Source organism: Cervus elaphus, chromosome 30 (genome assembly GCF_910594005.1).
Source record: "Cervus elaphus chromosome 30, mCerEla1.1, whole genome shotgun sequence".
NCBI lineage: Eukaryota > Metazoa > Chordata > Mammalia > Artiodactyla > Cervidae > Cervus > Cervus elaphus.
The window spans coordinates 70,310,359-70,322,750 of NC_057844.1; the positions used below are offsets into that span (position 1 = coordinate 70,310,359).

At 41.5% G+C, this 12,392-nt stretch overlaps 2 protein-coding genes across 2 annotated transcripts in view; both read right to left on the bottom strand.

The window, feature by feature from the left end:
• Nucleotides 1-12,392, bottom strand: part of LOC122686751 (ATP-binding cassette sub-family C member 4-like) — a 2,082,459-nt gene that overhangs the window by 274,012 nt on the left and 1,796,055 nt on the right. The window lies entirely within an intron of this gene.
• The window catches only part of LOC122686755 (ATP-binding cassette sub-family C member 4-like), a 105,046-nt gene that overhangs the window by 61,492 nt on the left and 31,162 nt on the right, over nt 1-12,392 (bottom strand). Inside the window, 5 exon segments of the mRNA XM_043891996.1 lie at nt 3,495-3,584; nt 5,628-5,729; nt 7,162-7,411; nt 8,758-8,883; nt 10,001-10,164. Of these exon segments, the coding sequence (XP_043747931.1) occupies nt 3,495-3,584; nt 5,628-5,729; nt 7,162-7,411; nt 8,758-8,883; nt 10,001-10,164 (732 nt within the window).

Sequence of the window (12,392 nt, forward strand, 5' to 3'; positions counted from 1 at the left end):
AATCTACTCTGCCTGAGTATCCCCCCAAGTGAAATTCTACTCAGCAAAGAATAATTGAGAATGTTTAATATCCTTCTCTAGCAGAGCCCAGCAGGATGTGTATTTTATATATCTGATGTTTAGGGCAATTGTTCCTGCATCTGGTATCCTTTACTTGACAAACACTTGTTCTTAAAAAGCTATGTGTGAAGAATATAGCCAAAGATGATTAATTGAAAGAACTCTCAAGTGAGTTGTGTCTGCAGAGCAGAAGTCCACCATAGAGGAAATCAGCACCCTTTCATGTACGCATCCCACATTTTAAAAACTAATTTTACTTATTTATTTTTGGTTCTTTTATCATTTTCATTTATTTTTTTACAAGTTTTGTTGGTTTCTGCCATACCACAACTCTAAATTTATTTATTTTTGCTTGCGCTAGGTCGTCATTGCAGTGCATGGGAATTTTCTTATTGAGGAGCACAGGCTCTAGTGGGCAGACTTCAGCAGTTGTGGCCCGTGGGCTCAGTTGTTGAAGCTCCTGGGCTCCAGAGCAGAGGGCCAACAGCTGTGGTGCACAGGATCAGTTGCTCCACAACTGGGAAGTGGGAACTTCCCAGACCAGAGACCGAACCTATGTTTCCTGCATTAGCAGGTGGACTCTTTTACCACTGAGCCACCAGGGAAGACCACATCCCACATTAGATTTCTGTATTCTGGTGTTTCAAACCAAGTATATGTGCACCTTTCCTTTCAATCTTCAACATCACACAGATGTGGTGTGTATGTATCCACACCCTCAGAATGCTCACAACACTGGACTGAAATAATATGTCTGCATATCTCTTTTGCCCCACAACCTGATTGCCTATGCAAGGCAGAGATCAGGGTCTTGCTCATGTCTGTACCTTTATCTCCAGCACATGGCTACACATTCACTACACATGCACTGATGGGATCACGTCAAGTCATAGGAGGCAATGCTCAAAGCTTCTGGGAAGAGCCTTTATGATCTCCAGTCATCCTGGAAGGGCCACTAAGATGAAAAGAAGTCCCCATTGTCTCTGTCTATCCTGAACAGTATCAGTTCAGTTGCTCATTCGTGTCTGACTCTTTGCAACCCCATTCACTGCAGCACACCAGGCCTCCCTGTCCATCACCAACTCCCAGAGTTTACACAAACTGATGTCCACTGAGTCAGTGATGCCATTCAACTATCTCATCCTCTGTCCTCCCCTTCTCCTCCCACCTTCAATCTTTTCCAGCATCAGGGTCTTTTCAAATGAGTCAGTTCTTCGCATCAGGTGGCCAAAGTATTGGAGTTTCAGCTTCAACACCAGTCCTTCCAATGAACACCCAGGACTGATCTCCTTTAGGATGGACTGGTTGGATCTCCTTGCAGTCCAAGGGACTCTCAAGAGTCTTCTCAACACCACAGTTCAAAAGCATCAATTCTTAGGCGCTCAGCTTTCTTATAGTCTACCTCTCACATCCATAAATGACTACTGGAAAAACCATAGCCTTGACTAGATGGACCTTTGTTGACAAAGTAATGTCTCTGCTTTTTAATATACTGTCTAGGTTGATCATAACTTTCCTTCCAATGAGTAAGCGTCTTTTAATTTTATGGCTGCAGGCACCATCTGCAGTGATTATGGAGCCCCCCCAAAATACAGTCAGCCACTGTTTCCTCATCTATTTGCCATAAGTGATGGAGTCAGATGCCATGATCTTAGTTTTCTGAATGTTGAGCTTTAAGCCAACTTTTTCACTCTCCTCTTTCACTTTCATCAAGAGGCTTTTTAGTTCTTCTTCACTTTCTGTCATAAGGGTGGTGTCATCTGCATATCTGAGGTTATTGATATTTCTCCTGGCAATCTTGATTCCAGACTGTGCTTCTTCCAGCCCTGCATTTCTCATGATGTACTCTGCATATAAGTTAAATAAGCAGGGTGACAGTATACAGCCTTGATGTACTCCTTTTACTATTTGGAACCAGTCTGTTGTTCCATGACCAGTTCTAACTGTTGCTTCCTGACCTGCATACAGGTTTCTCAAGAGGCAGGTCAGGTGGTCTGGTATTACCAACAGTTTCAGAATTTTCCACAGTTTATTGTGATCTACACAGTCAAAGGCTTTGGCATGGTCAATAAAGCAGAAGAAGATGTTTTTCTGGAACTCTCTTGCTTTTTCAATGATCCAGCCGATGTTGGCAATTTGATCTCTGGTTCCTCTGCCTTTCCTAGAACCAACTTGAACATCTGGAAATTCACAGATCATGTATTGCTGAAGCCTGGCTTGAAGAATTGGGAGCATTTCTTTACTAGTGTGTAAGATGAGTGCAATTGTGCAGTAGTTTGAGCATTCTCTGGCATTGCCTTTCCTTGGGATTGGAATGAAAACTGACCTTTTCCAGTCCTATGGCCACTGCTGAGTTCCAAATTTGCTGGCATACTGAGTGCAACACTTTCACAGCATCATCTTTTAGGATTTGAAAGAGCTCAACTGGAATTCCATCACCTCCATAGCTTTGTCCGTAATGATGCTTCATAAGGCCCACTTGACTTCACATTCCAGGATGTCTGGATCTAGGTGAGTGATCACACCATCATGATTAGCAGGATCATGAAGATCTTTTTTTGTACAGTTCTTCTGTGTATTCTTGCCACCTCTTCTTAATATCTTCTGCTTCTGTTGGGTCCATAACATTTCTGTCCTTTATTGTGCCCATCTTTGCATGAAATAGTCCCTTGGTATATCTAACTTTCTTGAAGAGATCTCTAGTCTTTCCCATTCTATTGTTTTCCTCTATTCCTTTGCATTGATCGCTGAGGAAGGCTTTCTTATCTCTCCTTGCTATTCTTTGGAACTCTGCATTCAAATGGGAATATCTTTCCTTTTCTCCTTTGCTTTTCGCTTCTTTTCTTTTCACAGCTATTTGTAATGCCTCCTCAGACAGCTATTTTGCCTTTTTGCATTTCTTTTTCTTGGGGATGGTCTTCATCCCTGTCTCCTGTACAATGTCATGAACATCTGTCCATAGTTCATCAGCCACTGTCTATCAGATCTAGTCCCTTAAATCTATTTCTCACTTCCACTGTATAATCATAAGAGATTTGATTTAGGTCATACCTGAATGGTCTATTGGTTTTCCCCACTTTCTTCAATTTAAGTCTGATTTAATTTAATTTAATCCTGAACAGCTGTCACATAAATAATTTCCTTCACTGAGACATCCAAATTCCCCACAGGCAGTTCCTAACAGGGAAATGGGAAGCACCAAGACGGAAAAGACAGTGTGCATTTATCCTTGTTTATTTGGCCATGAAACATTCTTGTAAAATGAATGTTCCATGAACACACCTAGAGGGTGTGTTCCATGAACACACCTAGAGAAACACTGTTCTAGATACACTCAATTCAAACTGAGTCACACACAGATCTGGGCTCAATTCTGAGAGTTTAACAGGAGCTGTAGTATTGCATCAAGCTGACAAAACACATCATTAACTTACCTTTCCTGCTCCCACATGTCCAACCACAGCTAACAGTTCACCGGGTCTGACAGTAAAGGAAAGTCCTTGTAGGGTTGGGGTCTCTGACGCCTACAAATTAAAGTCTTTAATTTAATTCACCCATTTTAATAAAGTAACACATATTTTTTTAGAAAGTGGAAAAGATAACAATAGTCAACATAATTGATATGCAAAATACAATCCACATTTTTCCCTTTCCTATTTTAAGATACTGTGTCCTGGAGACCTCTTCATCGAATTTCATCTTTTTGGGGATTTGAGGTAGCTTTAGCTCACTTTAGGAAGTTTCCTTCTTTTTTCCAACTACCACACAATTGTGCTCATTTCATATGCTAGCAAAGTATTGCTCAAAATTCTTCAAGCTAGGCTTCAGCACTGAGAACTTTCAGAGGTATAAGCTGGAATTAGAAAAGGCAGAGGAATCAGAGATCAAATTGCCAACATCTGTTGGATCACAGGAAAAGCAAGGTAATTCCAGAAAAACATCTACTTCTGCTTCATTGACTAAAGCCTTTGATTGTGTGGATCACAACAAACTGTGGAAAATTCTTCTAGAGATGGGAATACCAGACCACTTTACCTGCCTCCTGAGAAACCTGTATGCAGGTCAAGAAGCAACAGTTAGAACTGGACATGCAATAACAGACTGGTTCAAAATCAGGAAAGGAGTACATCAAAGCTGTATATGATCACCCTACTTGTTTAACTTTTATACAGATTACATGATGCAAAATGCCAGGCTAGATGAATCACAAAATGGAATCTAGAATTCTGACAGAATATCAATAATCTCAAACATGCAGATAATGCCACTTAATGGCAGAAAATGAAGAGGAACTAAAGAGCCTCTTGATGAAGGTGAAAGAGGAGAGTGAAAAAGAGTGAATGTTGGCTTAAAACTCAACATTCGAAAAACTAAGATCATGGCATCTGGTCCCATCACTTCATGGCAAATAGAAAGTGGAAACAGTGACAGATTTTATTTTCTTGTGCTCCAGAATCACTTCAGACAGTGACTGCAGCCATGAAATTCAATGATGCTTGCTCCTTGGCACAAGAGCTATGACAAACCTAGACTTTGCATTAAAAAGCAGAGACATTACTTTGCTGATAAAGGTCCATCTAGGCAAAGCTATGATTTTTCCAGTAGTCATGTATGGATGTAAGAGTTTGACCGTAAAGAAGGCTGAGCACTGAAGAATTGATGCTTTTGAACTGTGGTGTTAGAGAAGACTCTTGAGAGTCCCTTGAACAGCAAAGAGATCCAACCAGTCCATCTTAAAGGAGATCAGTCCTGAATATTCACTGGAAGGACTGATGTTGAAGCTGAAATTCAATACTTTGGCCACCTGATGCAAAGGGCTGACTCATTAGAAAAGACCCTGATGCTGGGAAAGATTGAAGGCAGGAGAAGAAGGGTACAACAGAGGATGAGATGGTTGGATGACATCACTAACTTGACAGCCATGAGTTTGAGCAAGCTCCTAGTGTTGGTGATGCACAGGGAGTCTGGCATGCTGCAGTTTATGGAGTCACAAAGATTTGGACATGACTGAGCAACTGAAAAACAACAAAAACAACAGAAATGCTGGAGTGGGAACCCATTCCCATGGACAGAGGGACCTGGTGGGCTACAGTCCATGGGGTCACAAAGACTCAGAGACAAGTGAAGTGACTGACACTTCACACTTCAGCTCAAAATAGATCTGGGTTTTCAAGAAAAGATGTATTTGTGCTCTATATCTTTTGTTTAAGGTGACCCTATTGTATAGCACAGGGAATTATATTTAATACTCTGTAATAAAAAATGATGAAAAATAAACTAAAAATTAAAAGAAGAATTTACATACTTTAAGTTCAAAATGTACTAATACACTGAAAGCTCTCTTGAAAATGAGAAAAAGAGTAACATGTCAAACGCCTCAGGCTGATTTGACACTTAATCTCCATTCATTGCAAACCTTATCCCCGATTCCGAGACTTTTTATAATATATTCTAAGTAAATGACCAAGTCACATTTTACAGTATATGTAAAATCTCAAAATTCTCCAATAAATCTATGTCACAGTTGTCTTTTAGGAGTCATGATTTTGGAAACCAAGGTTTCTTACCTTTTCCCAAGAAGCTGTAAAAGCTTGCACATCCACGATCGTTTTACCATCTGATGGCAGCAGAGGGTAGCACTGTGTTATCTCATCAAGTAACAGAAAGTTCTATAGGAAACAAGCAAAACATAGATTATTTATACAGAAGTACAAAGCACAAACAAAACAACTGCTTCTCTGGAATTTGCAATAAAAAGTTTTATACCTATCATTTATACCTACCTATCATTTTACAACTATATTTTATTAGGTCTTGGTTCACGAGACATATTAAATAGTATATAGTATGTAATATACTATTATTATATCATATGCACAACTAAGTATATAATATAGTATAGCATATATATATATAACATAGCATATACACACATATATAGTGTGTGTGTGTGTGTGTGTGTGTGTGTATAAAATAAATAAATAAGAGTTCCTGGACATGAAGCTATCTTTGTTACTTTCTCAACAAGTGTACCGGTTCCTCTCTAAGAAGAAAATATGGCTTCAAACTCCAATACATTTAGAACTTGGACATTTTTATTGTTTTACTTTTGTGTTACCAACAAAAAACAGGTGAGCTGGTAGGAAATTATTTCATAAATACTAACTGAATCCCACCATGTGCCAAGCAGCAGGCAACACTGCTAGAACAGAGAGGAAGGCCCTTCCCAGGCAGTCAGGAAGCAGGTGGCACAGGATAGGCTGGGGACACAAGACCAACGACACAGAATCTGAGTGCAAACCCTGCACACAATGCTTTTCTCCTCGTGCGTATCAAATCCATTATCACTTAACTATCACTTAAGTCATCATTCTAAAAATAAAACTATGTTAAGTTTTTATGTCTTAAAAAATATTTCGCAAGCATCTTTTCACAATCACTGCCTCTTCTTAGTCAATGCCCTCTCTCTTTCACAGCTACAAAGCTGACAAACACATGCAAGAAAACTCCCTCTTGTCTTGCAAATGCTAGACATAATTCAATGAGAAAAGCTAGAGCACTAGAGAAATTGAACAAACAACTTAGACCACTCCCACTCCCCAAGGTTCCCAAAACTGTGAACATGGGGCAGAGAGTGCTGGCTGTTGTTGAAATCTGCTCTTGTTCTTCTGCAGTAACAAACCCTGGATTTTAGCTGCAGGGAACAGGACTTCTCAGCAAGTTCCTCCCCTCCCGGCCCAGAGAGGAGTCCTAGTCACCTCAGGACTGTGCACAGTTACTGCCTAGTCATTCCAGTCAGCACAGCAGATGCATCTGTTTGCTTCTCCTGCTTTTACACATTTTAATCACTCTGCAGCCATCACTGCACATCAAGAGCCTGTGCTGCTGCTATTTATACTACCGGTCCTAAACAAGCTTGGATCTTACAGTACTTTTAATGCACTTTACTTAAGAAAAGGGGAATACATGCATCTTGGAAAGATTGCCAGCTTGTCACTGAAAGAGTTAAATCTCACCTAACTGGCACATAGTGACATCACATAAAGGAGCTATTTTAGCTAAAATCTGCCTATAACTTAAAAAAGTTATTTTTCACTAAACCTTGATTCTTTGGATGCTGACAATGGTCTCTGACACCTTCTCAGTGGCCATGGGGAAATAGAGGGTGCTCGAAAACCACAGAGCTTCAAACAGCGTCACCACCACCAACACTTGGCTGGCTGTGATCAGGTTGCCAAGGAGCTCATTGGTGATGAAGGTGACAAAAATCATGATTTTGCTCACAGCAAAAAATGATGCCAAATTCATGCCTCTAAGGTAGGAACTTTTCAGAATCTTGGAAATTTCCTTACTGTAAAAACAAAGTAGGACAAAGGTTTTATACGAAGCATCAGCATACAAGACATGAATTCAGTGCCCTGTGTAAGTGGCTCCTTTCTAGGGAGTAGATACAGATTAAGATAAACCATCCCTCACATCATGGAGACATTAGCATAGTGCACACTCAGGGGTCTGCCCAACACCAGGACCACAGACTTCATCCCCACTTCACTCTTTCAAGTGAAAGGAGGCTTAATGTCACACTTTCAAACATTCTGCGTCAGTCAGACTGGGTTTGAACATTCATTCAACAAACATTCATAATCACAAGTCTGTGCCAGGCTCCTCACAGAAAGACATAGCCTCTCCCCTCCAGGTGCTCATGAACTTGTGGGCGAAGAGAATTAGCAACCACAAAATTGGGAGACAATAGACAGAGAAGGTCATCACAGTCCCCAAGGGAGCCCAGAGCTGGGATATGTAACTCTGAGCAGTGGAGTCAGGGCAAGTCACACACACGTGAACCTTGAAGATGAGCTGGAGTCAGTCACGCTTGGAGGCCAGAGTAGAAGGAAGGTGGGCTCTGCAAAGGTGCAAAGTGAGAGGTGACCAGGTGGGGTCAGAGAAATAAATGCTCACCAGATATTTAAATGAAAGATGGAAAAACAGTCTACAAACATGAAGCGAAACAAAAGGGACAGTATTTTCATAGCTCCATTTGAAATGAATAATAGTGATTCATGAGCTTTCTTGGTGGTAAAGAATCCACCTCCAATGCAGGAGACACGGGTTCAATCTCTGGGTCTGGAAGATCCTCTGGAGGAAGAAATGGCAACCCACTCCAGTATTCCTGCCTGGGAGGTCCTATGGACAGAGAAGCCTGTCGAGCTACAGTCCCTGGGGTGACAAGGAGTCAGATATGACTGAGCGACTAAGCACAGCAACAACGAACAATATTGATTCATACAGTTTGGCTCGATACAAGTATACCAAGTCTCTATAATCTCCCTGGTTATCAGCCATCAACATAAATTACAATTTTAGTTTGAATGTCATTGTCTCAAATACTATTTTAAAAGCATTGCTTATTGGGATTTGAGGTATTAAGAACTACTTAGAATTTCATTTCTATACAAGTAAGAAGCATATATATTTTTCCCTTTGAGAAAATGGCAAAAGAAAGAGCAGGTTAAATGACATCTCCACTAATCCTAACCCTCTTGCAACATGTAGGGGATGCAATGAATAGTTAGTATTTAAGTTCACCTTAATGTGAAGATGAACTTAAATACTTCTTTGGTAAGACATCTAAAGTATCCAACAGAATAGGAAATAAAGCATGAAAATATGGAGTGATATCTATATATATAAACTTACCTTCTCAGTCTGGTAATAAGGTCTATAAATGACTTTTCCCAAGCATTCATTTTTATTGTTCTGATGCTAGTTATGACTTCACTCATGGTCCTGATCCGGTCATCTGTGAGAGATGCCGTCTTACTCCTGAGGGGACAGACATGAGATGAGTCTTAGTAACCACAGCCCAACTTTCCATAGCAGCAGCAGGAGTGTGCACGGGGGCGGTGCTAGGAATAAAATTATTCTCTACAGCCCTTTTGCACTTAGAACACAGGCAGGTCTTACTCAAAATACAAATGGAGAAAAAGGCTTCAACTAGGAAGTCAACCATTCAGTCCATTTCAAGAACTAACTTGGAGAATGTGCAGCATCAGCTAAGAAAGACCTGAAATGTGTCAGATACAAACCATTTGCTCAAAGAGGTCACGGTCAGGTAGGGAAGGCAGAAAGACACCCAGGAAGGCAGAATCTGTGATGTAATAAAATACATCTGGGGAGCAGAAAAGATGGGACTGCTAATTCCACCAGGAAAGGAGAACAAGAAGAGCTTCAGAGACCAGTAGCACTGGAACAGGGCCTCGAAGCATAGGGGGTATTTATCTCTCCAGCAAAGAGAAAAGGGAATTCCAAATAAAGAAAGACACCAAGCACAGACCTGCACACACACAACACACACAAGAGCTCAATGACCTTCAAATAGCACAACATCTCCATCACCTGACAGCCACCCACCTCCAACCCTCTGGGACCTGCTTCAGTCTAACTCAGCACCAGAAGGCTCTTCACCACCAGCCACTTTTCTGTCACATGTGCTGCTGTGAATGTGTGTCTTCATAAAGACACAATGAAGATCAGCCTGGCTCTTGGGGTGCTTATAACTTAATGGAAACATGAACATAAATACCTGAAAAGGCTCCAACACAAGCATAACAAAAATATATGTGGTGAGAAATAGACCTACAAGATTATTACTATTTAACAATATTTAAATGACTTGGACATGGGTAAATTCTGTTGAAGGACACTCTACTTATTCAGATATGGTGCCAAGAGGACCCAGTGACTGCCTTCCCTGTTTCTGTTTCATGATCAGCCTTCAGTTTAAGGCTGGAGCCTTCACTGGCTAAGCCTGTAGGGTCAACAACTCACACAAAGAAAAGACTAGAGAAGGCATTTGTCTTGTTTTTGAACAAAAGCATCAAGCAGACTATGGATATTCCAATTATGCATTATCAATTTTAAAAATAAGTGTTTCTCTTACCGGAGTGATGAAAACAATTTCCCAAAGCAGCTTTGCAAAAGCAGAAGAATAATGAGAACTGCCATCCCAGCAAGACATGACATTCCTATTTCCATCCAGAGCAGGACAGTCACTGCGATAGCCTGCAATGGCCCCACCCACAGATAGTGCAAGAACATCATTACCTTAAAAGAGAAAGACAAAGGCTTCTTCAGTTCAGTTTAGTCGCTCAGTTGTGACCCCATGAACCGCAGCACACCAGGCCTCCCTGTAAATTACTAACTCCCAAAGTTTACCCAAACTCATGAGTCGGTAATGCTATCCAACCATCTCATTCTCTGTCATCCCCTTCTCCTCTCGCCTTCAATCTTTCCCAGCATCAGGGTCTTTTCAAATGAGTCAGCTCTTTGCATCAGGTGGCCAAAGTACTGGGGTTTCAGCTTCAACATCAGTCCTTCCAATGAACACCCAGGACTGGAGATCAGTCCTGGGTGTTCACTGGGACTCTCAGGAGTCTTCTCCAACACCACAGCTCAAAAGCATCAATTTTTTGGCACTCAGCTTTCTTTATAGTCCAACTCTCACAGCCATACATGACCACTGGAAAAAAACCATAGCTTTGACTAGATGGACCTTTGTTGACAAAGTAATATCTCTGCCTTTTAATATGCTGTCTAGGTTGGTCATAACTTTCCCTCCAAGGAGTAAGCATTTTTTAATTTTATGGCTGCAGTCACCATCTGCAGTGATTTTGGAGCCCCCCAAAATAAAATCAGCCACTGTTTCCCCATCCATTTGCCATGAAGTGACAGGACCGGATACCATGATCTTAGTTTTCTGAACATTGAGCTTTAAGCCAACTTTTTCACTCTCCTCTTTCACTTTCATCAGGAGGCTCTTTAGTTCTTCTTCATTTTCTGCCATAAGGGTGGTGTCATCTGCATATCTGAGGTCATTGATATTTCTCCCGGCAATTGTGGTTCCAGGTTGTGCTTCTTCCAGCCAGGCGTTTCTCATGATGTACTCTTCATGTAAGCTAAATAAGCAGGGTGACAATATACAGCCCTAATGTATGCCTTTTCCTATTTGGAACCAGTCTGTTGTTCCATGTCCAGTTCTAACTAACTGTTGCTTCCTGACCTGCATACAGGTTTTGTCAAGAGGCTAGTCAGGTGGTCTGGTATTCCCATCTCTTGAAGAATTTTCCAGAATTTATTGTGATCCACACAGTCAAAGGCTTTGGCAGAGTTAATAAAGCAGAAATAGATGTTTTTCTGGAACTCTCTTGCTTTTTTAATGATCCAGCGGATGCTGGCAATTTGATCTCTGTTTTCTATGCCTTTTCTAAAACCAGCTTGAACATCTGGAAGTTCATAGTTCATGTACTGCTGAAGCCTGGCTTGGAGAATTTTGAGCATTACTTTACCAGCTTGTGAGATGAGTGCAAGTAGTTTGAGCATTCTTTAGCATAGCCTTTCTTTGGGATGGTATAAAAACCAATAAGGACAGAGTGTAGAAACAATATGCTCTGAAGGAACAGACAGGAACCTAAACAGAAATGATCTCACTGGGTTTTAAACCTGCTAAAGCAGAAATCCAAGTGTCCACCCCAGATGATGCTGTTCCAGGGCAGCACAGGGCTGACTTCAGGGATGTCCCGGGAGAATCAGACCAGCAGCACTGAAGGAAGATGTGGATTTTGTCCACAACACAGATGAGCTCAGGGCTTCCCCAAATGCTCTCCATCCCAGAGTTTAGCCCCCATCTCCCCTGGGCTCCCCAGCATCCCAGGAAAACCTGCAGTATGGTATCTACTGCTCTCTCCAGTAGTTACTTGTGTATTTACCTTCCTGATAGACTGTGTCTTCTATAAGGCAGAAACTAAGCTTTATTCATCCCTGAAAGTGAGTAGGGGCCTAACTTCATGTTTGATGAACCAATACTTGAAAGAGAAGTGTCTAGTACAACACAGATCTGACGAACAGCTACAATGTTCTGGGTCATGTGATCTATGCTTAAGGTCAGTGGACAATAGAGTGTGCAGGGACCGAAGAGAGGAGGTTGTGTCTGGGGACCACCCACTTGAAGGCTCCCTATGCAGCAGGCACTGAACACGGTGCAGGGGAAAGAACAATCCCTGACCACCAGGCCTTCATTGTCCAGAGGAGGAGGAAGACAGTTCAGCAACACCTACACCACATGCCAAGAAGGGCTGCTCCAGGAGGACCCCTTACGACACTAACCAAGCTGGGCAAGAACACTGTTGCCTATTTATCATTAGAAAAACAAAACTCTCACTTATGAAACAACACAAATAATTACATCTAAGTTGCACACAGAGAAGTGAAAGTTGGATAAATAGAACCTTTGTCTTACATCCTCAACAGAACCCTGGGTGACACCACACCCTGGC